The sequence below is a fragment of the Balaenoptera borealis genome (genome assembly GCF_965194805.1).
Source record: "Balaenoptera borealis genome assembly, chromosome: 3".
Classification (NCBI taxonomy): domain Eukaryota; kingdom Metazoa; phylum Chordata; class Mammalia; order Artiodactyla; family Balaenopteridae; genus Balaenoptera; species Balaenoptera borealis.
The window spans coordinates 2,166,659-2,192,786 of NC_138866.1; the positions used below are offsets into that span (position 1 = coordinate 2,166,659).

General features: G+C 45.1%; 1 protein-coding gene across 3 annotated transcripts in view; it reads right to left on the reverse strand.

The window, feature by feature from the left end:
* The window catches only part of TRAF3 (TNF receptor associated factor 3), a 116,605-nt gene that overhangs the window by 26,038 nt on the left and 64,439 nt on the right, over window positions 1-26,128 (reverse strand). For all 3 annotated transcript variants that reach the window (XM_082387459.1, XM_082387460.1, XM_082387458.1), the window contains exons 3-6: window positions 6,728-6,973; window positions 4,986-5,037; window positions 2,358-2,462; window positions 1,571-1,738 (exon numbers count right to left, since the gene is read on the reverse strand). In XM_082387459.1, coding sequence (XP_082243585.1) covers window positions 1,571-1,738; window positions 2,358-2,462; window positions 4,986-5,037; window positions 6,728-6,972 — 570 coding nt within the window. In that variant the 5' untranslated portion in view covers window position 6,973. The remainder of the gene's footprint in view (window positions 1-1,570; window positions 1,739-2,357; window positions 2,463-4,985; window positions 5,038-6,727; window positions 6,974-26,128) is intronic.

Genomic DNA, 26,128 nt, shown 5'->3' on the forward strand with positions numbered 1-26,128 from the left:
AACGATAACAGAATCATACAGGAAACATTTCACGATGCAAGAGTCCCAAGCATAGGAAAGTTATACAAAGTAAGGTAAAATGGAGATTGTAGAATACATCTCATTTCATACAGAAAAACAAAGAAAACTGTTCCTAAATTTTGGTCAGGAAGTACTCCTGAATATCTGCCAAGAATTCGACTGTGGCCCTCACGCCGGGCTGCTCTTCCACGGTCCCCTCCCATCTGATGACCCACCAGTCGCCATCCTGCCTCGGCCAGCAGCCAATTCCCAGCCCCTCCAAGCTCAGCCTCTCAGCAGCACCCGCGCCACACACCCTGCAGCTCTGCCTGCCTCTGGGACGTCACTCTCCTGACCCTTCCACACTGGCCACGCCCTTGCTGGACGACCTCCCCCTCTTAGTAAGCTGTAAGCATCCTGTGTCCCAGGCCTCTGTCCTCCGACTCTGGCCCTTCTCTCTACTCGCTCCAGTCCCAGGGCTGCAAGTACCACCTATTTACACATACCTACGGCCCAGACCACTCCCTATCCCCGCCCCAAGCCTCCTCTCTTCCCCTGAGCCCCACTTCGGTAGGACACTCCGGGTGGTCCAGCTGCTCTAGTTACAAAGGCTGGGCGTCCTCCAAACTCATACCCCACACTCAAGCCATTGGCTAATCCCACTGGCTCTGCGTTAACTACGACCGCACCTGTCCCTTGCTCGAGGCTGCCCCCCATCACCTGCACGCCTCGCCTCTGCTCTGTGCAGGGGGAGCTCTACCTGCTGAGTCTGCTCCACCTCGGAGCCTGAGCCCCCACCTGCTGCTCCCTCTGCCCCAGCGCTCGTCCTGCGTCGTCCTGACTGCCTCAGGAGGGCCCGCTCTGATCACCCCTCCTCCCCTGTTGCCAGTTTGTCTTCATAGTACTTATGATCTCTTCCCACTGGAAGATGAGGGTCACCACTGAACCTGCAGCTCCTAGAACAGTGCCCAGCACACAGCAGGTATGCAGTAAATACGTATTCAACAAACAAATATTTGAGGGTGTCTACACCACTGACTCTTTTTAAAGTTTGTCCTCCATCCCAACACCTGTTTCTCTTTGATTTACATATAAGTGATCTGATTCTAACATGCGCACAATATAAAACTGTGCCAAAATAATGGAGGCATGAAAACATTTTCAATTCTCATCTCTCTCCAGGAGAGACCGCTGCACTTCAATACTGCAGGATAAATTACCCTGTTGAAGTGATGGTTATGTCACGGAGCCGTAAAATGATTAAGCAATCCAACAAGATTTTAGAGGCTATCCCCTGGCACAAGTGAAAAATTCTACCTTTTTTGAATAATCGGTCTTCATTTTTTTGGCACCCGAAATGGCAGTCAATCTAGGCAATGGAAAATTAATTGCATAAACCAAAATGGGCAAAACAAATGAAGCTTAACTCTGAAATAAAGTCAGATGAAAACTGCTATTTACGCCTATCTTTTCTCTTTATTTCTGTTAGAATAGTCATTTAACAAGCTATTCTGCGGACAAACGACATCTGGATGGAGTAGAAGGTGGGTGAAACAAGAAAACACTGCACCTGCAACGTGATCATCGGGACCTGGCTTTTGCAGTGGCTGCACGTGGCCTCACGGTATTTACAGGCCTTGTCCACATGGTCACGCAGGTCCTTCCTCAGTACCTTCTCTTTGCAGTCGGCACGGACACACAAGAGCTCCTCAAACTGGCAATCATTTTTCAAATGCACCTGTAAGACAGACAATTCAAAGTTCTTAATCGGCAAAACTCCAATCTGAAATACCAAATTCTAGCCTCTATGCAATTAAATCCCACAAAAATGTTTCTATCTGCTGCTAGATCAGCTTTTCACAGAGAAGAGTGACAAATGTATCAAGAGACACTGAATTTCATGTTCCATTTAATGATTAGTCAAACTATATTGCTTTTGAAGAATTAAGTCAATTAACTCTTCTTCCTGGATAAATAAATGGTTATCTGCTAAGGACTTTGTTTTGTTCCAATTCAAATATCTTTCCAGGATAAAATATGATACTAATCAAAAAAACATAAGAAGTTACGTGGAATTTCATGGTTATAAAAAGGAGAAGGTTTTAATGGGCCTTCTACAGTCAAAATTCAATTCAGATTTCTTTCTACTCTAAATAGGGTGGGGTGTTCCAAAACCAATTGACAGTTCTGCCTATGATGTCATTAAAAATAACATTTCATACCCAAATGGCTCTGACTGCTTTCAGAGTTGGTTGTGTCTGAAAGATTAACGCAAACATGATCTTAAGGGGCCACACTGTACTGACCAGGGACTCGTATTTCTGGATGTAAAGCCGACACATCACATCCCCACTTACCAGCAGGTGCCCCAGTGCTAACTGCTCTACACAGCCTCTGCCTTCGTTCCTACAGTATATCTGAAGGGCCAGAATCTCTCTCTTGCAGCAATTATCCTTAAACACCTGAAATTGAAAGTTAGCTGTTTTAGAGGATTAGTATTTCTTAATCTCCACATGCTGCTATTTTAGACAAGGCAAAACCACTGTAAAAAAAAACCATGAGAACATCCCTTAAGTGGGCCTCAGAAAGCATTAAGGACTATTTTAATCTCTCTAAGTAGAATGAAGGAGCCACCCCAACTAAGAGACACAATTTAAACAATAAAACCTTAACTACCACCTTTTATTAGATAAACCAAAAGTAAACAAGTTATACTGAACAACTGAAGATCACTTTGGAGCAGCACACATTTTGGATTAACTCTGACACACTCAAGACGAGGACACACCAGGACCAAGTTCACATCTGGATCCTGGAGATTTCCAGGCGCCAGCACTGCCACGGGTGGGACCTCCCATCAAGGGACCAGGGCAGAGCCTGCTACAACTTGATGCCTTTCTAGATCCTTGCCAGAGAAAGAGAGAAGCTACTGTAAAAGACAATATTTTGCAGATGGTTTGTAAAACATTTATTTTGGTTCTTGCTCCTAAGGTTATGTCACTAGTAACTCATTTTTCACCAAGAAGAAAGCATTAGCCTGCTATGTAAGAAACTTTTAAAAATATATGTTGCAAAGACTGGGGTTAATCCAATAATGAAAATGTTTCCCTTTGAAAATGAAAACCTCCCTTTAATTTCATTTTTCCCTTGGAAAACAAATACTCTCACTCCTTCTAACAACACAAGCTACACCGTCCTCATCCTCAGGCATTTCTAAGAAACGCCCACACGCTGACACCGTAACAGGGGGAACAGGGAGCTCAATATGCCTTTCTAGACTCCACAAGAAAAGAAATAGAATCAACAGCTGTTAAGAGTTAAAAATAAACTAATTTGGAGTCAAATCTAATCCTTTGTAAACATAACTTTTTAAAAAAGGTCATAATTTTAGATATTAAAGTAAACAGAACAGGTATTTTTAACCAGTAATAAATAAGCTTCCTTTCTGTGCCATTAAGTTCCTTTTCTTTTCTTTTTTTTTTTTTTTTTTCCTTTTCTTTTTTTTTCTCCTTTGGCTATGCCTCACGGCTTGTGGGATCTTAGTTCCCCCACCAGGGATTGAACCTGGGTCCACGGCAGTGAAAGCACCAAGTCTTAACCAATGGATTGCCAGGGAATTCCCTAAGTTTCTTAAATCATTTACCTTTAGGGAGAAAAAATATAGAATGAAAATATCAGAATAATAAATGTACAGAATTTTAGAGCTGAAAAAGATCTAGTATCGTTACTACAACTGTCCCATTTTACAGATGGGGAAGTGGAGGCCCCGGGGGTGGCCACCATCCTCAATGACCCGCCGAGGGGTTGATTTCCGTCTCCCAGGGCCCAACCAGCCCCACATTTTCCCACGAGGATCCATGGTTTCAGTCAGTCTCATTTATGATTCTTCAACAAATCTAGTAATTCTTCTTCAGCTATCAATGCCATTGAAAAATAAGGATAATAACTCCAAATAATGAAATGAGACACTGAAAAATTCATCTTAGCCCATTGTTTCAACCTTTTCTCCTGGTCACATTGGTTAGATACATGTTAAGACAAGAGGTAGAACTGAGTGATTTGTTTTTCTTAAAAACAATCCCTTCCATACTAAGTGAAGTCTTTAGTGGCAGGTAAATGCTAAGGAAGAACAGGTACATGGACGTTCGGCCAATTCTGTCTCTGAACCGCCCAGAGCAGGTGACATCGGATGCCCCGTCCTGGCAGCCCACAGGCACCCGTCACCAGCAACCCTCAAATCACCACACTCAGCTGTGCTGCTTAACAACAAAGCCATGGGAAAACCCCAGAGTGAGAATTTTACTGTACAATTTAATGACCTACATTTAAAAAATTGTTAGGTTCATTAATCAAAATATCAGAACCACATATTTTTATTGATATTTTAAGTACTTCAAGAACGAGTCGTTTCAAACTAGAAGTGTGCCTGGCAGGGCCTGGCAGGGCGTGGATGACCACAGGGATGGGTGAGAAGGGCCCAGGGCCCCTGTGCGCTGATCTGCAGGACACTCGTGAGCATTTGCTGGCATCCTCAACCACGTTGGGGAGGAAGGGCTGAAATCTCACACGTGTCTTAATGACTTTGAGATGCTGCCTGGGGGCAGGGAGAGAGCAAATCCAATGGAACCCCTCAGGCTAGCACTGCTTGAAGGTAGAGCGCAGGCAGGCATCTGGGATAAAGACCCGAGACGACAGTGCACATCTCTGCACTTTACTTACTCCTCACCCACCTGGGGGTCTTGGGAGGTGAACCCATTACTGACACAGGTGAGGAGATAAGCTCGGGGGTCACGCAGCTCGGGACCTGCCCAGCGGATCTGCCCCGTCTGTCCCGGTGTTTACGTGACACAGTCCCCTGCCTCGACCCTGCTCCATCAGCTGTCAACTCAGAGAAACTCGGAGCCAGGGCACTGGATGCAAACTACGTGGGAGGCACTACCCAGCGCAAAACAGTGACAAAATAATTTATTAAACACCAAGAATACCTTGTCTTTGCTGATGCCTTCTCGACACGCAGTGCATTTCGGGCTGGAGGAGCTGAGGAGAAACACACAGTAAATGCGTTAGAGTGAAAGCCACCTTCTCATCTGAACCCACTGGATATGGTGAACCGTTCACTTTAGGGTCATGTCTGCCGTGCGAAGCTCAGAGCAACCACCAGAGCTTCAGGATGCCCCGGTGAATTTGGTTTTAATACGGTTTAAATAGGAGAAAAGGGCTAAATACTTTTTTTAATAGTAATTTTTCATACGGAAGTTTTTAAGCAGAACAGCTTAGATCAGTCCCTCTTGGAAAGTCCCTTTCAATTAAAAGTGAAATTTTATTTCAGAAACCAAAAGCAGCTCTCTGTGAAGGCGCTCTTCAGCGTGAGTGTCCACAGCTATCAGGAAAGCCTCTGAATGGTTCTGCTTTATAAGCACAGCCAGTGCTTTATCCACAGGCTATTTCCTTCACAGTGTATTGAAAGGATGATTCAATTCCATGGACTTGAACAGTGTGGGAATTTAAAGCTGACCCTGTCTAAAGAAACCACTGGTCTCCTACATTATTCTTGTCCCAAAACTCAGGACACTAGCCACTGCTCCCACGCTGCCCTTTTCTGGACTTGATTCTCACCCCATCCCGGGCCTGGAAACCACCTCCTAGAGATTAAAAATAAAAACTAATTTTGAGCGCTCCCTCCTTCCAGGGCCCCCCTGCCCTAGACAGCCCAAAGGCGCCCGGAGTCCAGGCCGGGAGTGGCAGCAGAGGCTTCAGGAGGAGGGTGCAGGGGGCATGGGTGCACGGGGGCCCTGCGGAGGGGCAGGAGGGCCGAGGGTCAGTGCGGGAGGAAATTAACACGTTTTACAACAAAAGCTCACTCATTCAGCCTGCGTTAATATGGAGCTTGTGCCAAACTGTTTTAATCACGGGGATCTTTTCACATCCTTAGACCCCGGGGCTGAGCGGCACCTGGGTGGGATCCCCTGACACCTGCAGAACACAGAGCAGGAGGACCTCAAGAAGCAAAGAAGGGCTGAAACCAAAAGAGCAACAGCCCCTGGCCCCTTCCGCGGGGCCAAAGTGCAGGGAAATCAGGTGCTCTGAGCCTACTCTGCCATCACTAAGCTCCAACCAAGAGTTATTTTACCCACAAGCTGGCAAAGCTGAGTTCACCGTTGGGGATGAGTGGATAAGAGCAAGGCGGGAAGTACCCAGAGGAGGGTGCCGGGAGGGAGGCTGCGCTCAGCGGCGGGTCTGGAGGAGCAGCGGGGCGGCCTTCCCGGCCCTTGTCCGCTGCTGGGGACCCAGGCTGAGCACAGTGCCCGGCACCCCGCCCAGGAAGTGCCTGTGGGATGAACGAAGATGCTCTCTCAGCCAACGTTAGCTCTGCTGTAAAACTCCAGCCTCTCTGACGCCCGATTCTAAATGGCATCAATGCCCAGCTGACAGGCCCGTGAGGGCTGCTGCGGGTTCCCTGACACTCACTGGATTCCACTCAGCTTCGGCCTGGCCCATCCCTCCCCTGGCCCTGTCCCCCAGTCCCAGACCCCAGGCGCTCGCCCCAAAGGGCCCCACCGTCATTTGCAGACGGGATGTCTCCTCCCCATACCGTGAGCGCCTCCAGCAAAACTTGGCCACGCAGATGGAGACCCGGGCACCAGGGCCGAGACCTCGCTGGAGAAGCTGGGGAGGGGCTCCCTGAGTCTGCGGGCCGGGCCCCGGTCCCCTGCGTTGGGGCACCCACCTGAGCAGGGCGCCCATGCAGGTCTCGCAGAAGCGGTGTCCGCACTCGGTCTGCTTGGGGTTGCAGAGCACCAGGCGGCACTTCTCGCACTTGTACTTGTCCTCCACGGCCTTCACGAAGCGCTCCTTGTAGCCCCCCTGCTCGGGGACCAGGACGGCAGGCCCGGCGCTGCGGTCAGGGTGCAGCTTCAGTGGGGGGTTGGCTGGCAGGGTGCCGGCTGCGTCCAGCTTTTTACTCGGCTCCATCCTGCGGGGGGCGGGGGGGGGTGTCCATCAGAGACACACGCCGGGAAGCACAGGGTGCCGACGGGAAGCCCGGGAGAGCCAGTGCGTGCGCTCTCCCTCAGCCTCGAGGACACACGGGTGCCCTTCCAGCCTCCAGCACCTGACGGAGCAGGACGCCGCCATCAGACACACCTCCTGCCCAAGGACCTGCTACAAGGTACAAACTGCATCATTAAGGCTCTTTAACTTAAAATACAGATGATACTCTGCCGTAACGTTAAATTCTACGCATCATTCTGATGGCGTGGCTGGAGCCGCAGCTGCTCTCAGCCAATTTCATTTCCTTGTGAGACTCGCTGCGCTGCCAGGTGATACAACCCGACCCAGGGCAGTGTCACCATGGAGCCCAAGGCTGGACCCACTCCTCTCACCAGCGACGGCACCTCCCTCGGGGTCCTTCTCACTCCGCCTGCCCACGGGGCGGCACCCGCCCAGCCCCCTGCACGGAGCCTGTGCCCTGCAGCCTTGGGAGGTGCGTCCTGGGTTTGCTGCGACCCTGTGCCCGGGCGGGGGGGGGGGGGCGGTGGAGGGGACCCCGGGCTAGGTCTCTGCGCCCTCTGCCTTCTGGGAGCGCACAGGTGGCCGGTCCCCCCCTGCGAGTCCCCGTCGCCAGGGCAAGTAGGAGGGGCCTGGAGACCAGCCACAAAGACCCCAGGCCCAGCAGCCTCGGCAGCAGCACATCTGGCGGCCCCGCAGGGAAGGTGCTTGCACAGCTCGCCGGGCCTCTCAGGGCTGCGCTGCGCTCCTGCTCAATCCACCGATCTCTGCGGCTGACAACAAGGGCCAAATGCTTTCTCCGCACGAGGCTGTGGGCATCCGCCCGCATCCCCACCCTGCCCTCCTCAGCCTGAGGCTCCTCGCCAGCCGGCCGCGGACTCAGGTTCTGCGGGAACCAGGGCGCACCCCACCCTAGACCCCAGGGTGCCCGGGCGGGCTGCGGGCAGAGCCCAGCTCTCCCAGCCTCACGCCTCACGCCGCCTCTTCCTGCCTCTCCATGGGGCTGAGGGAAGGAACATTTCGCAGCTGGGACGTGTAGGAACCACACAGTCAGCAGTACGTGTGACAGGTAAATGACCTGGTGTTTCAGCCACACTCCGGTTACTTTTAACAAAACAGCACATTATCGTGCAAAGCGTGGGAGCCTCCTATGAAATCTATTTGTGAAACCAAAACAAAGAAGATTTCAAAATGACCCCAAAAGGCCAGCAACCCTTTGCTCACCAACTTGTTGATTAGAATCCTGTTCATCAAGATGCTAAGTAGGAAGGTGCCCGTCAGGGAAAAGGGTCAACCAGGAGCCGACCTGCTGCCACTGGCCGCCCCCCCCACCGCCCTTCTGCAGATGCTGAGCCCAGCCCCACTGCTCCCTGCCGGGAACGCCCCCCCCCCCACCTCCTCCGGGAGGCTCACCCTGCTCAGCCCACCCACCCCACCCCTTGGTCCGTCCTCCCAAGATTGCTTGTTTATGGTTTATTTACTGCCTATCTCCCTGTGGCAGGATGCAAGCTCCCCAGCAACATGGGTTTGGATACGTTCTGTTGACTGACAAACACCAGGCACCTAGAATCGCTAGTGTCTGATGGGTAGAAGGTTCTCATCTTATCTCAACTCAAAAACACACATTTGTTGAGTTAACAAATAGAGGGAAAGGTGAGGTCTGAGCCACTCATACCAAACTGTGTTCCTGTGAAACCAGAAAAAAGAAAAAAGAAAAAAAAAAAAAACAGGAAAAGAAAACTCTTCAGATTTCACATCTGATCTCATAGCTTCATACCCTGAAAACCCTTGCTTTGGTTTAGCATTTTATCCTATAGTGCGTAAAGAAGCCGTGTGTTCAATAGTTTTTAGTGAGAAATGTTTGATTCTTTGGAGGTGAATTCCTATTTCAAATATGAGAGACAATTAACTTAAGATCAAGTTAATGACAAATAATAAATGTTCCTTTACCTATAACATGTCATACTCTGTATAGACAAATGAAGAATATAGTTTTAGATCCTTGGTTTTTATAGGCTGCTTAAGATAAGTGAATGGATGCAAGTATCCCAAGAACATAAGGAGAACGTCACAGCAGCCTGTCCTGAAAGGCAGAGCACAGCCTGCGGCCAGCAGGTGTGCCAGGACTCACCTGGAATGTGAGGTGCTGACGTGGGTATCTCTGCAGCGGGCCCCAGGGGCCTCTCACAGTCCTGCATCCTGGCCCACGCACAGCCCACTCCTGAGCTAAGCTGCTGGCTGGAGAACGAGCCTTTGGGGAAGGAGGGAAAGAGGCCCTGCAGTGCTTAGACAGCACGAACAAGGAAAATACCAGACCTCCTTTACCTAATATTCACAAGTAAGGAAGGAGAAAACTATCTAAACGTGAAATGTCCAGAATAGGCAAATCCATAGAGACACAAAGTAGATTCATGGTTGCCAGAGGCTGGGGGGAGTAGGTGCATCTACTAATGGGAACAGGGCTTTCTGGGGTGATCAAAGTGTTCCGGAATTGGATACTGGGGATGACGGCACATTCTGTGAATATACTAGAAACCACTGAACTGAATGCTTTAAAAAGGTGAATTTTATGGTACGTGAATTATATTTCAATTTAAAATGTAACCAAGAATATTACAAAGTAACTGTTTAAGATGGTTGGTTCCATTTGGGTTTGGTTAATTCGTGACATTTATACACAGTGTCATACACTTTAAAATGTAAGACTAAAACCAAGAGTGGATATGCCTGACACTGTGGGCAGTGCCTGACACATGAGGGGACGGTAAGATTTCTTTGTAACAACAGTACCTGCTCACAGAGAAAACAACAACAACTAGACACGGGGGTAACGTGTAAAGAGTCAGTGCCAGATCCCTGGACGGCAACTACCCAGAGGCAGCGCTCCCCTGGGTGTTCAGTGCAACTGTTCAGACGTCCAAAAACAGCAAATGCACCCAGAGGAAAACGTGTCTCCACAAGCTGTGCTGTACGTGCAAACTAACCTACAGCTTTTCTTCCGTCACCTACAATGTGTCCTGGGCGCTTTTCCACATCAGCATGCAAAGACGCACTTCGTTATTGTGAAGGGCCGCACGGCACTCCCCTGCATGGTTTACCAGTCCCACTCATGGCGAGCTAGGCTGGTTTTGGCTTATATTATAAACAAACTGCCATGAGCACTCCTGAATGCATCTTTGTACATTTAGGCAAGCACACAGCAACACAACTGCTGGGTCAAAGATGATGTGCGTTTTAAAATACATAATCACTGCTCGGGATTTCCCTGGTGGTGCAGTGGTTAAGAATCCGCCTGCCAATGCAGGGGACATGGGTTCGAGCCCTGGTCCGGGAAGATCCCACATGCCACAGAGCAACTAAGCCCGTGCGCCACAACTACTGAGCCTGCGCTCTAGAGCCCGCAAGCCACAACTACTGAGCCTGCATGCTGCAACTACTGAGCCCGCGTGCCTAGAGCCCGTGCTCCGCAACAAGAGAAGCCACTGCAATGAGAAGCCCCTTCGCCGCAACTAGAGAAAGCCCGCGCACAGCAACAAAGACCCAACGCAGCCAAAAATAAATTAAAAAAAAAAAATGTATACATATATAATCACTACCAAACATCTTTCTAAAAGGGTTGTCCATTGTATACTTCCTCCAATGGTTAGTAAACTAATAAACATTATTTTAGAGGACAGCAGCTCATTTCACTCAAACACTGATGCTCCCGACTTTGTTTCGGCCACAGCCGGGTTTTCTGGAGGGCACTGCTGGCCTTGTTGGTGAGCACATCTCAGGTTCTTCTGCAGAGCTGTCGGCAGGCACTGCCACGCAATGCTGGAGGGCACACCCGCCGGCCTCCTCCACGAGTGGGAGAACCCTTCCTCAGGTGAGCGACTCTGCAGAGGTTTGCCAAACCAACCACATTTTATTTCAACAGATAGCTGGGCACCTACAACGTACACAGCTCTGTGCCTCGCATGTCAGGGCACAGGGATGAAGGAGACTGTCCTACCCTTAGGGGCCTCTGCGGGAGTTGTGAGGCAGGTGAGCACTCCAGGGTTAAAAGGTACAAGCGGCGGCAGACGCTGAGAAACGTCACCTGAGAGGTTACAAAGGGCTGCGGACCTTCAGAACAGGAGGCTAGCACCTCTGTTTGGGGGAGATGGGGGGTTTCCTGAGTGGCATTTGTGGTATGATTCCAATTCTAGCAGAGGAGGAAAGAAGGAGGGCAGGCAGACACAGCACCGTTAGGTGGTTGTGGAGGGGAACCGGGAACTGGGGGCTCTGGGGGAGGAGCCGGACAGGCAGGGCATTCGGCCCTGAGGGGTCTGGGTGGGAAGGACGGCCTGGTGCCCCTTCCCTGAGGCAGATCCTTGGGCACAGCTTTTATCCTCTGGGCCTCACGTTTTCTGTTCCCGTGAAAAAGTGAAAAAGAATTACTACCCCTAATTCTCATGGCATTACCAGGAGTCACTGATGTATGATACAGAGGATCCCTCTGCAAACTCTGCAGCACTATACAGAGAAGATACACTCTCCTCCAGCTGGGGTCAGGAAGTCTGTCGGGATCGCGCTGTTTCCTCATCTTAGACAGCTCAAAGCCTCTTCGAAAAGCCGTTCTCAGCAATTAGGCAAGAAAAAAAAGAAAGAAATGACATCCAGATAGGAAAGGAAGAAGTAAAACTATTTCTATTTTCAGATGACATAATCTTGTGTATAGAACATACTAAGGAATCAACTAAAAACAAGCCAAACTAATAAACTTGTTCAGCAAGGTTGCAGAATACAGGATCAATATATAAAAACCAGCTATATTGCTATACACTAGCAATGAACAATCCAAAAATAAAATTAAGAAAACAATCCATTGGGCTTCCCTGGTGGCGCAGTGGTTAAGAATCCGCCTGCCAATGCAGGGGACACCGGTTCGAGCCCTGGTCTGGGAAGATCCCACATGCCACGGAGCAGCTGGGCCCGTGAGCCACAGTCACTGAGCCTGCGCGTCTGGAGCCTGTGCTCCGCGACAAGAGAGGCCGCGATAGTGAGAGGCCTGCGCACTGCGATGAAGAGTGGCCCCCACTTGCCACAAATGGAGAAAGCCCTCGCACAGAGACGAAGACCCAAGACAGCCATAAATGGATAAATAAATAAAATTTAAAAAAAAAATCCCTTTAAAAAGAAAACAATCCATTTAAAAGAGCACCAAAAAGAATAAAATATCTAGGAATAAATGTGACCAAAGAAGGGCACGATGCGTATTCTGGAAATCATAAAACGTTGTTGAAGATATTAAAGATGTAAATAATGGAAAGATACCCCATGTTTATGGACTGGAAGACAACATACTACTCACACTGATCTACAGATTCATCTCAACCCCTATCAAAACCCTAGCTGTTTGTTTTTTTTTGCAGAAATTAATAAGCTAAACCTAAAATTCATATGGAAGTACAAGAGACCCAGAACAGAAAAAACAGTCTTGAAAAAGAAGAACAAAGTTGGAGGACTCACACTTCCTTATTTCAAAACTTACTACAAATTAATCAGGATACTATAGTACTGGCAGTAAGGACAGATATATGGCCAATGAAACAGAACTGAGAGTCTAGAGAGAAACGCTTACATTTATGGTCAACTCATTTCTGACCAGGGTGCCGAGACCATCGATGGGGAAGGAACAGGATGCACTCCGGGTCGGAGATCTCACTACTGTCACAGAACAAAGCAGGCTCCGCTCCTAGCCGTCCTCATCACAGCTCTTTCAGTCTGTGCTGGTGGCCACCGCCCATCAGCTGCCGAGACACCTCCCTCCTCCCTCCCAGGTGCTCAACTCAGCAGAACTCTGGGACAGAAAGTACCGCTTCATGGAGAACAGGTTGAGGGGGTCCAAGACCTCCCTGGCTGATATCTTTCCCTGCCTTTCAAAAAATGTACTATGTGATATTTGACACATAAAAAAGATTATGTGCAATATACACGCAAGGTAAGAATACAACAACAAAACCCCAGAACCCACTGCCCATTTAACAGTCACCGTCTACCTGTGTGCTCCTTCCTCAGCTATCCTCCTGCCTCTCTCCAAAAGTAAATATCAGCCTGAACTTCGCATTTATAATTTTCTTACTATCATATATTTTTCTTCTTAAACAATATACTTTTGCCCGTTTTTAACCTCATAAAAATAATATACCATATGTAGTCCTCTGCCATCAGTATTACATCTACCCATGTTTGCTGTGTATAGTAGACATACTTCATTCATTTTCACTGCAGTATAATATTCCATGATGTACTTATCTATTTTCTTACCACACTGCTTCCAGTTTTTGCTATTATGGACAGTCTGTTCTGAACATTCTGGCACATCTGTTCTGGGGCTCTCATCTCATATAAGTTTCTCTAGGGTGCATACTCTAGACCAGGGGATTGGGGTTCAGCAAACTATAACCTACGGGTCAAAGATAGTCAGTAGCCTATTTTTGTTAGGCCCTTGAGTTTAAAATGCTTTTTAGATTTTTAAAGAGTCGAACAAACAAATGAAACAAAGGCAGCTGTGTGACAAGACTGTGCGCTGCCCACAAAGCCTAGAACATTTACCACCTTGCCCTTTACAGAAAGAATCTGCCAGCCCCTGCCCCAAACTCTACGTCTAGAGTGCAGAGGAACGGCTGGTTAGCAGGGTGCAGGCGTGGCCAATTTACAAGCTTCTCTTAACCCACACCCTCCCTCACCAACACTGGGTATCATCAGACATCTTAATTTCTGCCAACCTAGCAGGTACGATGGTCCCTTTTCTTCCTTACTCTGATTAATTAAACAGGTTTAGCATCTTTTTGTACACTCATGGGCCACTTGTCATTCTCCTTCTGTTGAAATGCCTGATTGCGTCTCCTTTGCACTGTTTAATTGGGTTATTGGTCTTTTAAAATATTGATTTGTAGGTGTTATTCATATGTTCTGACTGCTAATCTTTTGTTAGTTATATGTATATGTTTTTCCCCTAGGTTGTGTCTTGACTTTAACTTTATTTATGTATTTTAATGAAGAGAAGTTCTTAATTTTAATGTAGTCAAATGTATCCTTTTATTTTATTTTATTTTATTTTTAAATGTATCCTTTTAAAGGATAATCTTTATCTGTATCTTGGCCTTTTAAAAATATTCAGATTAGCTCATGGGTGATGCTGATGAAAAAGGGACGACCTAGTATATAGGAAACCAAAATAGAAAACAGCTCTGATTCTATCACAGAATTATTTTCAAAAGAAGGATATTCTGCTCAAATAAAACTAGCAAATGTGCCACCAACTATGTCAAATAGACTCATATCACTCAAGGAAAATATTCTTCCTAAACAAAAGATTATTCAAGACAGAGATGGACCTCGAGCAGGGCCCAGTGGGCAGGCCTGGGACCGCGCCCTTCTGTATCAGTGAGACAGCTGATGTGGGCCTTAGCTGGACCAAGGAAAGCAGGAGCTTGACTCCTTGGCAGGTGCCAGGGCTGGTGGACGAATGAACACGCCCAGGTTTACTGACAATCCCAGACTCTGCCAGCGACCAAGGTCACGACAAGAAGTCCATTCTGATTTGAAGTGTAAGAATCACCTAAAAACCTCCTAAAACAACTACAGCGACAGGAACGATGTCTTTAAGTTTTTTTGTTTTTTTTTTAAAGAAGATTTTACTTTTTATTTTTATAAATTTATTTATTTATTTATTTATTTATTTTTGGCTGTGTTGGGTCTTCGTTTCTGTGTGAGGTCTTTCTCCAGTTGCGGTGAGCGGGGGCCACTCTTCATCGCGGTGTGCGGGCCTCTCAGTATCGCGGCCTCTCTTGTTGCGGGGCACAGGCTCCAGACGCGCAGGCTCAGTAGTTGTGGCTCACAGGCCTAGTTGCTCCGCGGCATGTGGGATCTTCCCAGACCAGGGCTCGAACCCGTGTCCCCTGCATTGGCAGGCAGATTCTCAACCACTGCACCACCAGGGAAGCCCTTTAAGTCTTAAAATAAGACAATTACCCACCTATTGTGTCCTGAGGAAAAGGGAGCTCTGGATTTAGGAAAACCACCTTTGGAGGCAAATTTTTCACAATCAGCTCAGAGGCAAACAACAGTGAGCACTGCTATAGTTGGATGCTGATGGGGTGTATCACCTTAAGACCACATACAAAGTCATGCAGAAGGAGAACCACTGAGGTGAATCTGCTTCGGATGTCCTCCCATCTATGTAACAGGGAGGGTGAAAACCTCAAGATCAGCAAAGGAAAACAAAATTTCTATCTGCAGGACCAAAGTTTTCAACATCAACAAGGGAGGACACAATTTTTACTAGAATGCCCTCCAACCAACAGGCACACAAACATTAATAATAATTTATTTTATCTTTTGTACTGTTTACCTTTGTAAGCCATCATAATTCCTTTTAGAAATCAGGTGGGGTGTACATAAATTAGGCAAACTCAAAATTGGTCACAACGTTAAGAACAGACTAGTGGACTTCCCTGGTGGCGCAGTGGTTAAGAATCCACCTGCCAATGCAGGGGACATGGGTTCAAGCCCTAGTCTGGGAAGATCCCACATGCCAGGGAGCAACTAAGCCCGTGTGCCACAACTACTGAGCCTGCGCTCTAGAGCCCGTGAGCCACAGCTACTGAGCCCACGTGCCACAACTACTGAAGCCTGTGCGCCTAGAGCCCGTGCTCCGCAACAAGAGAAGCCACCGCAATGAGAAGCCCGTGCACTGCAACAAAGAGTAGCCCCCGCTCGCCACAACTAGAGAAAGCCCGCGTGCAGCAATGAAGACCCAATGCAACCAAAAAATAAATAAAAAAAAAAGAACAGACTAGTGAGTGATGTCAGTGAAAAGGGCTCAGTAAGGAATTCCAAAAGTCTATCCTTCAATAAAAGCAAGAAAAAAGCTGGCAAAGTCTGTCAGAAACAACTTTTGTGGAACTCTAAAGACTAACCAAAAGCTTGCAACATTCAGAGGAACACTTAATCAAGTGAGACCTTGGCAAGAACAAGTGAGCTCTGTGGCATTTTACCTTACCCTGGGTCCCATCCCCCAAGAGGTAGTGGCCTGGAAGATAAAAGCCTGCAATCCCAGTACAGGTACTTGGTGGGGGCTGGGGGTGGGTGGGTGGAGCAGAACAGATCTCATTTGCAAAGGATTTCAGTAGTAGGTTATGACCTATCTGGTGGCTCACAAGAAGACCAGCTCAGATGGCTTGCCTTTACTTCACTAAACTCAGGACTCTCCCAGTGCTGAGGCAGCTACTGGTAGCAGGCAGGGGGTGTATACTGAAAACGTCTACAGACAACTGTATTAGTTGCTGATGCCTGGGACAACCAGTCACAGCTGAGGCAAATGACAGACAAACCAAGAGGCTGACAGGAAATGCTGGGAAATAAGGGCTTTGAGAAGCACCAGCATGTTCCTGGGATTCTAGAAGGCCAAGCACATGCCCAGGGCTGTGTGCACACTCAGGAAAGACCTGAGAAGACTCTAAGGTCTCACCCCTGGCTGACCTTCAGGTTCTGCATAAGCAGGATGTGAATGCTAAGGCAAAGCTGTCAACTGCCTGGCCGAGTGATGAAAACATAACCCAATACTCATACAGACCCTGTCTGAAAAGACTCAGAGATAATTCTGGTTCCAGGCACTTAAGGAAATCTCTGTCTGATTACTAGCTGACTACTATACTAATGGAACAGAGACTTCAGTGACCACACATGATAAAGAATATGGACTTTACAAAATTAGCTCAAAGAAGTTATTATGCAAACAATAACTATAACAAGCAGCAACAAATACTGGGGAGAATCTAATTTCCAGATTTGCCACATTATACTATTCAACATGTCCATTTTCAACAAGAAAATTACAAGTCAGGCAAAGAAATAAGGGAGTGTGGCCCATACACAGGATAAAAAGCAAGTAACAGAAACTGTCTAGGAGGAAACCCAGACATTAGACTTACAAAGACTTTGAATCATTGATTTTATGTGAGTTCAAAGAGATAAAGGAAACTTTGCCCAAAGAAGTAAAAGAAACCATCAGGGACTTCCCTGGTGGTGCAATGGATAAGACTCTGCGCTCCCAATGCAGGGGGCCCAGGTTTGATCCCTGGTCAGGGAACTGGACCCCACATGCATGCTGCAACTAAGAGTTCGCATGCCACAACTAAGAAGCCCACAAGCCGCAACTAAGGAGCTGGTGAGCTGCAACTAAGGGGCCCACCTGCCACTACGAAGACCCGGCACAACCAAATAAACAAATAAATAAATAAATATTTTTTAGAAATTAAAAAAAAAAAAAAAGAAACCCATCAGAACAATGTCTCATGAAATAGAAAATATCAGTAAAGAGAAAATTTTAAAAGGAACCAAATGGAGATTCTAGAGTTGAAAAGCACAATAACAGAAATGAAAAATTCAATAAAGGGGCTCAACAGGAGAACCAAGCAGGCAGAAGAAGGAATTAGAGAACCTGAAGGCAGGTCAATTGAGATTTGAAGATAAGACAGTTGAGTTTATCCAGTCTAAGTAACAGAAGGAAAAAATAATAAAGAAAAATGAAAGGAGCTTTAAAGACCTGTGGGGCAACATCAATCATACCAACATATACATTATGGTAGTCCCAGAAAGGAGAGGAGGGAGAGAAAAAGGTGGAAAGAATACTTTAAAAGGTAATGGACCAAAATTTCCCATATTTGATGAAAAATATTAATCTGCACATCTAGGAAGCTCAACAAACTCCACGCAGGATAAACTCAAAGAGATCTACACTAATACACATTATAATTGAATGGCTGGAAGACAGAAAGAATTCTGAAAGCAGCAAGAGAAGTGACTCCTTACATAAAAGAATTTCCTCAATAAGATTAACAGTTGATACCTTATCAGAAACCATGGAGGACAGAAGACAATGGGATGACATATTTGAAGGGCTGAAAGAAAAAAATATCAATTAAGGATCCTCTATCCAACAAAACTACGTTTCAAAAATGAAGGAGACTCTCAACAAAATACTAGAAAACTAAACCCCAAAGCATATTAAATGTATTATACACCACAACCAAGTGACATTTGTCCAGGGAAGCAAGAGTGGTTCAATATAAGAAAAATCAATCAATGTAATATACCACAGTAATAGAACAAGGGGAAAAAACTACATGATCATCTCAACTGGTGTAGAAAAAACATTTGACAAAACCAAACTCCCTTTCACTATAAAACCCCTTAGAAAACTAGGAATAAAAAGGAACTTCCTTGACACGATAAAGGATATCTATGAAAAACCCACATTTAATGGTGAAAGACTGAAGGCTTTTGCACTAAGATCAGGAAGAAGGGAAGGATGCATGCTTTCACCACTGCTATTTAGTATTATACTGAAAATTCTATCCAGAGCAATTAGGCAAGAAAAATAAATAAAAGGCATCCAAATTAGAAAGAAAGAAATAAAACCATCTCTGTTCATGGATGACATGATCCTATATTTAGAAAATCCCAAAGAATTCTCAAGAAAAGCAACTAGAACTAATAAATGAATTCATCAAAGTTGCAGGGTACAAAGACCAACAAAGAAACATCATTTGTGTTTCTATACAAGGGGAAAAAACAATCTGAAAAGTAAAGTTAAAAAGCAATTCCATTTACAATAGCATCCAAACGAATAAATTACCTAGGAATAAATTTAACCAACAAGGGGAAATATTTGTTCACAATTGCTGAAAGAAATTAAAGAACACACCATTAAGTGGCAAGATATTTGTTTGTTCCAAAACAAATCTATGTACATGGATTGGAAGATAATATTATTATGATGGCAATACTACTCTACTTGTGATGGTTAATTTTATATGTCAACTTCTCTGGGCCACAGGGTGCCTAGATATTTGGTCAAACATTATTCTGGATGTTTCTGTGAGAGTGTTGGATGAGATTAACATTTAAATTGGTAGACTAAGTAAAGCAGATTGCCCTACCTAATGTAGGTGAGCCTCCTATTCAGTCAAAGGCCTGAATAGGAACAGAACAAAAAGGCTGACCCTCTCTCAAGTAAGGAAGATTCTTTCTGCCTGTCTTCAAACTGAGACACTGGCTTTTTTCCTGCCTTCAAACTCAAACTGATGTCAGCTCTTCCTGGATCTTGAGCCTGGCTTTTGGATAGGAACTATGTCTTTGTCTCGCTTGGTTTCAGGCCTTCAGACTCAGACTGGAACTAAGCCACTGGGTCTCCTGGTTGCCAACTTACTCTGCATATCTTGGGACTTGCCTGTCTCCGTAATTGTGTGAGACCCAATTCCTTATAATAAATATCTCTACACACACACACACACACACACACACACACACACACACACACACACACACAAACACCCCTTATTGGTTCTGTTTCTCTGGAGAACGCTAACTAATATAGTACACAAAGCAATCTACAGATTCAGTGCAATCCCTATTAAAATTCCAGTGGCCTTCCTTTTACAGAAATGAAAAACCTGATCCTAAAATTCACAAGGAACTGCAAAAGGGACCCCAAAGAGCAAAACAGTATTGAAAAAGAAAAACTTGAACGACTCACACTTCTCAAACTTACTACTTCAAAACTGCCTACAAAATGACAGTAATCAAAACAGTGTAATATTGGCATAAGGACAGGCATGTGGACCAATGGAATAGAACTGAGAGTCCAGAAATAAACCCATACATCTATGGCCAAATGATTTTTGACAAGGATGTCAAGACCATTTAGTTGGAAAAAAATAGTCTCTGAAACAACTGGGTAACCGGGCAGAAGAATGAACTTGGACCCCTACCTCACTCCATACACACAAACTAACTCAAAATGGATGAACAACTAAAATGTAAGAGCTAACACCATAAAACTCTTAGAAGAAAGCATAGGGGTAAATTTCAATGATGCTGAATTTGGCGAAGGCTTCTTAGATATGACACCAAAAGCACAAGCAACAGAGAAAAATAAGATAAAGTGGCCTCACCAAATTTGAAAACTTATGCACATAAAAGGACACACTATCAAGAATGAGAAAAGGGGCTTCCCTCATGGTGCAGTGGTTAAGAATCCGCCTGCCAATGCAGGGGACACGGGTTCGATCCTTGGTCTGGGAAGACCCCACATGCCATGGAGCAGCTAAGCCCGAGCGCCACAACTACTGAGCCTGCGCTCTAGAGACCATGAGCCACAACTACTGAAACCGAGCCACAGCTACTGAAGCCTGCGTGCCTAGAGCCCGTGCTCCACAAGAAGAGAAGCCACGACAATGAGAAGCCCGCACATCAAAACAAAGAGTAGCCCCCGCTCACTGCAACTGGAGAAAGCCCATGCGCAGCAACGAAGACCCAATGCAGCCAAAAATAAATAAATAAATAAAATAAATTTTAAAAAAATTTTAAGAATGAGAAAAGACAACAAAAAAATGGGAGAAAATATCTGCAAATTACATATCTGATAGGGGTCTAGTAGCCAGAATACACAAAGAACTTTTACAGCTCAACAACAAAAAGACAAACAACCCAATTAAAAAATGGGCAAATGATGTGAATAAACATTTCTCCAAGGAAAACACAGAAATAGACAATAAGCACACGAAAAGATATTTAACATCATCAGTCACTAGGGAAATACAAATCAAAACCACAATGAGTTACCACTTCAAACCCACCAGGATGGCTATAATTTTTTTAAAAAAAGGTAAAATAACAAGAATTGGTGAGGATGTGGAGAAACTGGAACCTTATATATTGCTGGTGGAAACAAAATGGTTCCGTTTTTGTGGAAAACATTTTCGCAGTTCCTCAAAAAGTTAAACATGAAATTACCATATGACCCAGCAATTCCACTCTTAGGTATATACCCAAAAGAACTGAAAACAGGTACTCAAACCATACCCACACACATGGTTACAGTAGCACCATTCACAATACTCAAAAGACAGAAACAACCCAAATATCCATCAACAGATGAATGGGTAAACAAAATATGAGATAAATATTACTCAGCCATAAAAAGAAATGATGATAGAGGCTATAACATGGATGAACGTGGAAAACATTATGCTAAGTGAAAGATGTCAGAAACAAAAGGACACATACTGTATGATTCCATTTATATGAAATATATAGAATAGGTGAATCCACAGAGACAGAAAGCAGCTTGCCGGTTGCCAGGGGATAAGGAGAAGGATGATGCGGATGACCTGCTTGACGGGTCAGGGCTTCCCTTTTGAGGAACGAGAACGCTTGGGACCACAGAGAGGTTGTGATTGTACGACACTGGGAATGTACTATATGCCACTGAATCGTTCACTTTGAAATGGTTAATTTGGGACTTCCCTGGTGGTCCAGTGGTTAAGACTTCGCCTTCCAATGCAGGGGGTGAGGGTTCGATCCCTGGTCAGGGAGCTAAGATCCCACATCCCTCATGGCCAAAAAACCAAAATGTAAAACACAAGTAATATTGTAACAAATTCAATAAAGACTTTTTAAAAATGGTTCACATCAAAAAATCTTTAAAATGGTTAATTTTATTTTCTGTCAATTTTATGTCAATTTAAAAAATTACTATTAAAAAAACTGACCATCATGAGATACTACTTCACAGCTATCAGGATGGCTGTGATTTTAAAAAATGGAAAATTACGTGTTGGTGAGGATATGAAGAAACTGGAACCCTCATACATTTCTGAACATAAAATGGTTCATCATCCATAGAAAACAATTTGGCAGTTCCTCAAAAAGTTAAACACAGAGTTACCATATGACCCAGAAATTCTCCTCTTGTGTATATACCCAAGAGAAGTGAAAACATATGTTTACACAAAGACTTGTACATGAATGTTCATAGCAGCAATATTCACAATAGACAAAAAATATTAACATTCCAAATGTCCATCAAGAGATAACTGGATAAACAAAATTTATAAGTATCTATACAATGTACTATTTTTTTGTTTTGTTTTGTTTTAAATTTTATTTATTTATTTATTTTTGGCTGTGTTGGGTCTTAGTTCCTGTGCGAGGGCTTTCTCCAGTTGCGGCAAGTGGGGGCCACTCTTCATCGCGGTGCGCGGGCCTCTCACTATCACGGCCTCTCTTGTCGTGGAGCACAGGCTCCAGACGCGCAGGCTCAGTAATTGTGGCTCACGGGCCTAGTTGCTCCGCGGCATGTGGGATCTTCCCAGACCAGGGCTCGAACCCGTGTCCCCTGCATTGGCAGGCAGATTCTCAACCACTGCGCCACCAGGGAAGCCCTGTACTATTATTTAGCCATAAAAAATGAAGTCCTGACACATGTTACAACATGGATGAACCTTGAAAACTGTTATGCTAAGTAACAGAAGTCAGAAACAAAAGGCCACAGATCATATAATTCCATATGTGTGAAATGTCCAGAACAAGCAAATCCACAGAGACGAAAAGTCAATTAGTGGTTGTCAGAGGCTGAGGCAAGGGGAGAATAATGAAGAGTGACTGTATGGAGGTTCTTCTGGCGTGATGAAAATGTTCTAGAATTAGACAGTGGTGATGGTTGTATAACACTGTGAATATATACTAAACAAAAACCACTGAACTGTACATTTTGAATGGTTTAAATAATGAATTTTTTCATAATAAAAAATTGTAAAAAATTTTTAATAAAAAATAAAAAGTCTAAGGAGCTTAGACACTCCAATCTCTTTCTTCATCACAGAGCCTGATAACCACTCCTCACTAACCCCAGCAAAAAAATAATAATAGCAGTAACAACATAAAAAAATGGCTAGCACATTTAAACTTGATGTAATATAATTCTGTTCATATTTAGATCCAAAGAATCTGACATCATTGCACATATTTTAATAGAAAAATTAAAAGTGGAAAGGAGGAAAACTATTAGAAGGCAATGAAAAGCTAACCAGTGGCCAAAGGGAAACTGCAAACACCAAACATGGACCCCACCGAGTGCCAGTGCAGACGGTAAATGAGTGTCCACTGGAGCCAGCGTCTCTTGATCCTCGGCTGGAACAACAGTGTCTGCTATATGTGCAGTGACAAGAGCTAATACCATGTTCAAAGACCCCCAAACTAAAAACCACTGTTAAAAAAAAAAAAAGTTCCTTGGTTCTTATTATAATTCTCTAAAACAAACATATAAAATTAAAATGCTAATTTTTCCTAAAATACCTGTCATGGTTATTTCTAATCTACAACTGCATCTGGTCATTCGCACCAACCTGGAGGTGGGCCAGGAATCACACGTGTGCCCCACACGGAGGCCGATCGCCAGAAGGGGCGGTAAATAAGCAAAGCCGCATCTTTGGAAGCTTCCAAAATGGGGGATTGTGGAAACCTTTGACTAGATTGCTTGATTAAAATATAAATACCTTTATTTCAGTTATTTATATGTGGGTATAAAAACAGTTAAATTCTACCTTAATCCTAAAGTTTAGATGTAACAATTATAGGTTAATGAAATTCTATAATATTTATAATAATGATTGTGTTGATGAAGAAAAACTACGTGAACTCAGTCAAATGCCTTAAGGAGATGGTGGAGGGTGAAACTTTTAGGGACCTACAGACTAAATGTTTAACAGCCTGATTGGGGAAGCGGCTCAGAGGTTATGGCACCCCCAGACTGGACACACATGCCTCTGGTTAGCACCCTGGGCCACTGCCAACACCTCACTTTCCCACCCTCATTCTAGCATCAGGTTTGGAAAGAGGATGTCTGCTTCCACACACATAAAGAAAAACGTTCTGCTGAATAGTAACAACAGATACACTAGGCAAAGAGAGTGCAAAGGAAGCTACAGTGAAGGGAAAGTATGCGGCCAAGGAACAGCACCCGAGTCAGTGTGCTCTGAGGAACCCAACAGGAGGCAAGACCAGAAGCCCCAGGAAGAGGCGGCCCCGGAGCTGGTGTCCTGGGCCTGCATCACAAACCAGGGCCTGTCACAGAGTCTAGCATACCCATTTCTAGAATTCTGATTCTGCAGCTTCCAGTAGAGTTATTACTCTATTATTATATTATTTACTCTTTGCTACATGTTTAGGTATGGATTTATTGTATTTTGAGGCCATATTTTTACCCAAATGAAAAAAGTCTCTATTTGAGAAATTCATTTCATAAAATCCTAGTTTCTAGCCAGCTACTCAGGAAGCCCTTCTCTCACAGTTGAGGCATATCTGTACTTAGAAATACAGCAAAGAATTGGACTGGATTCCTTTCACTTTCCTCTATGCCTTCATTACCCTAATGATTTATTTTATGTTCCCTATTTTTGTGATTTAAGTTGAGCTACATTTTACTTGGAGATTAGAAACTGGAAACAAATGTACATCTGCTGACAAAAGGGTGTTCCAAGAACTGGAAAGCCCGGGGAAAACCAAAAAAGGGAAGCATCAGATAAACGAAGAAAATGGCTCCTGCCAGCACGAAAGTACTAAACACAACAAAGACGCAGAAGAACAAGTTCAACATCAAGCCCAGGAGGGAAATTAAAAACATCATCCAAGTGATGCCAATAAAGGGAGAAGGGAGAAAACCACAGACAGACAGGTGTGCCCTGTTGATAAAAAAAGTGTTCTGGCAATCCATATTCACGCAAACATTTCAGCACACTGGCTCTTCTCATGATACCTGATGCCAAACACTCTGCCGAGGGAGCGAGCGCGTGGCTCACTCGCTGGGAAAGCAAAGACAAGAGGAGACTAGATTCTTATCCAAACAAACAGGCAGCTCATAATCACAAATGAAAAGCCCCACATAGGAGAGAGAGAAAGGGAGAGAGACAGACTGGCACAGGCATGCAGCTGGAAACGCAGCTGATTAAAACCATAGTATAAAACTTGGTCTTCCCTTTAGGAAAACAATAGCTATTTGAGGCCCAACACTGCCAATAGCACTTGGTTCAAATGACTTAGGATTTTCAAAAAAGCATTCATTCAACTCTGACTATGTGCAAAAAGGCTGTGCCTATCCTGGCCAAGGGCCAGAGTCCTGCCATCTGGACAGGAAGGAGGGAGAAGAGCTGAGGGCTCCGTCCACCTGACAAGCAACTAAGAGGGGGCCGCACCTTTCCAAGTGGATGCTGCCCTGAGGCCCTGCCCGGCCTGGAGGCTCCTGGGCTGCAGGTTGGGTGATAAGGTTCATCTTCCTGGAGCATCGACTTTACTGGGAAATATGAGTGAAAAGCATAAAACATGGCCATATTTAGGAGTGGATTACCACATTTAAATCACTTTTAGAATACAACATGGGAATTAAAAAATCAGTGGCTCTTGGCTCTGTGCTCTTTCACAGACTCTCCCATTTCTACCTGTGGTTGAAAGGTAGGAGCTGTTCAGGTGCTGATCTAGATCCCCTTCTTTCTCCTGCTGGGCAATCAGACCTGCACAGACGAGCCTCTGGCTCTGATCCCCACACTCACTGAGCTCCGAGACGACCCCTCTAACTTTGTCGTACTGCACAGGAGCCTCACGGTCAACACAGCCCAGATGGAATTTGTCATCTTCAGTGCTTCCCATTCCTGTCCAACTCACCTCTCTACCTACTCAGAAACAACCTGCTCCCATCTCAGGGAGCGACACCATCACCTGGTCAGCTGCCTAAGGCAGAACTGTCCCCATCTCCCTGATTCTGACACTCAATCATTCATCAAGACCTGTCGATTCCATGGCCTCCAACCTAATTTCCCATCACCACTGTGGCCTTGGTTACGGGGTGGTCATTCTGTCGCTAGTGAGATGCTCTCAGGTTCACTTTACTCATCTGCAGTCTCTGTCAGCTAAAACAGCCCATCTTGAGCTTCTAGTCCAAGTCTCTCATTTTACACATAAGGAAAACCAGGCCAAGACAAGTGATGCACTTGCAAGGAAGGTCCCAAAATTACTGAGAAATCTGCAATTGGATAAAGAGCAAAATTGATGACATTTATATGCAGGAGAAACATATACTGATTAATGCCAACACATTTTTTAAAGTTAATTTTTTTCTATAGTATAGCCAACATGATGGAATACTATACACCTGTAAAAAAGGATGAGGAGAATCTCTATATACTGCTATGGTGTGAGCTCATGATACGTTGTTAAATTAAAAAAAAAAAAAAAAAAAAGATGGAGAGGGACT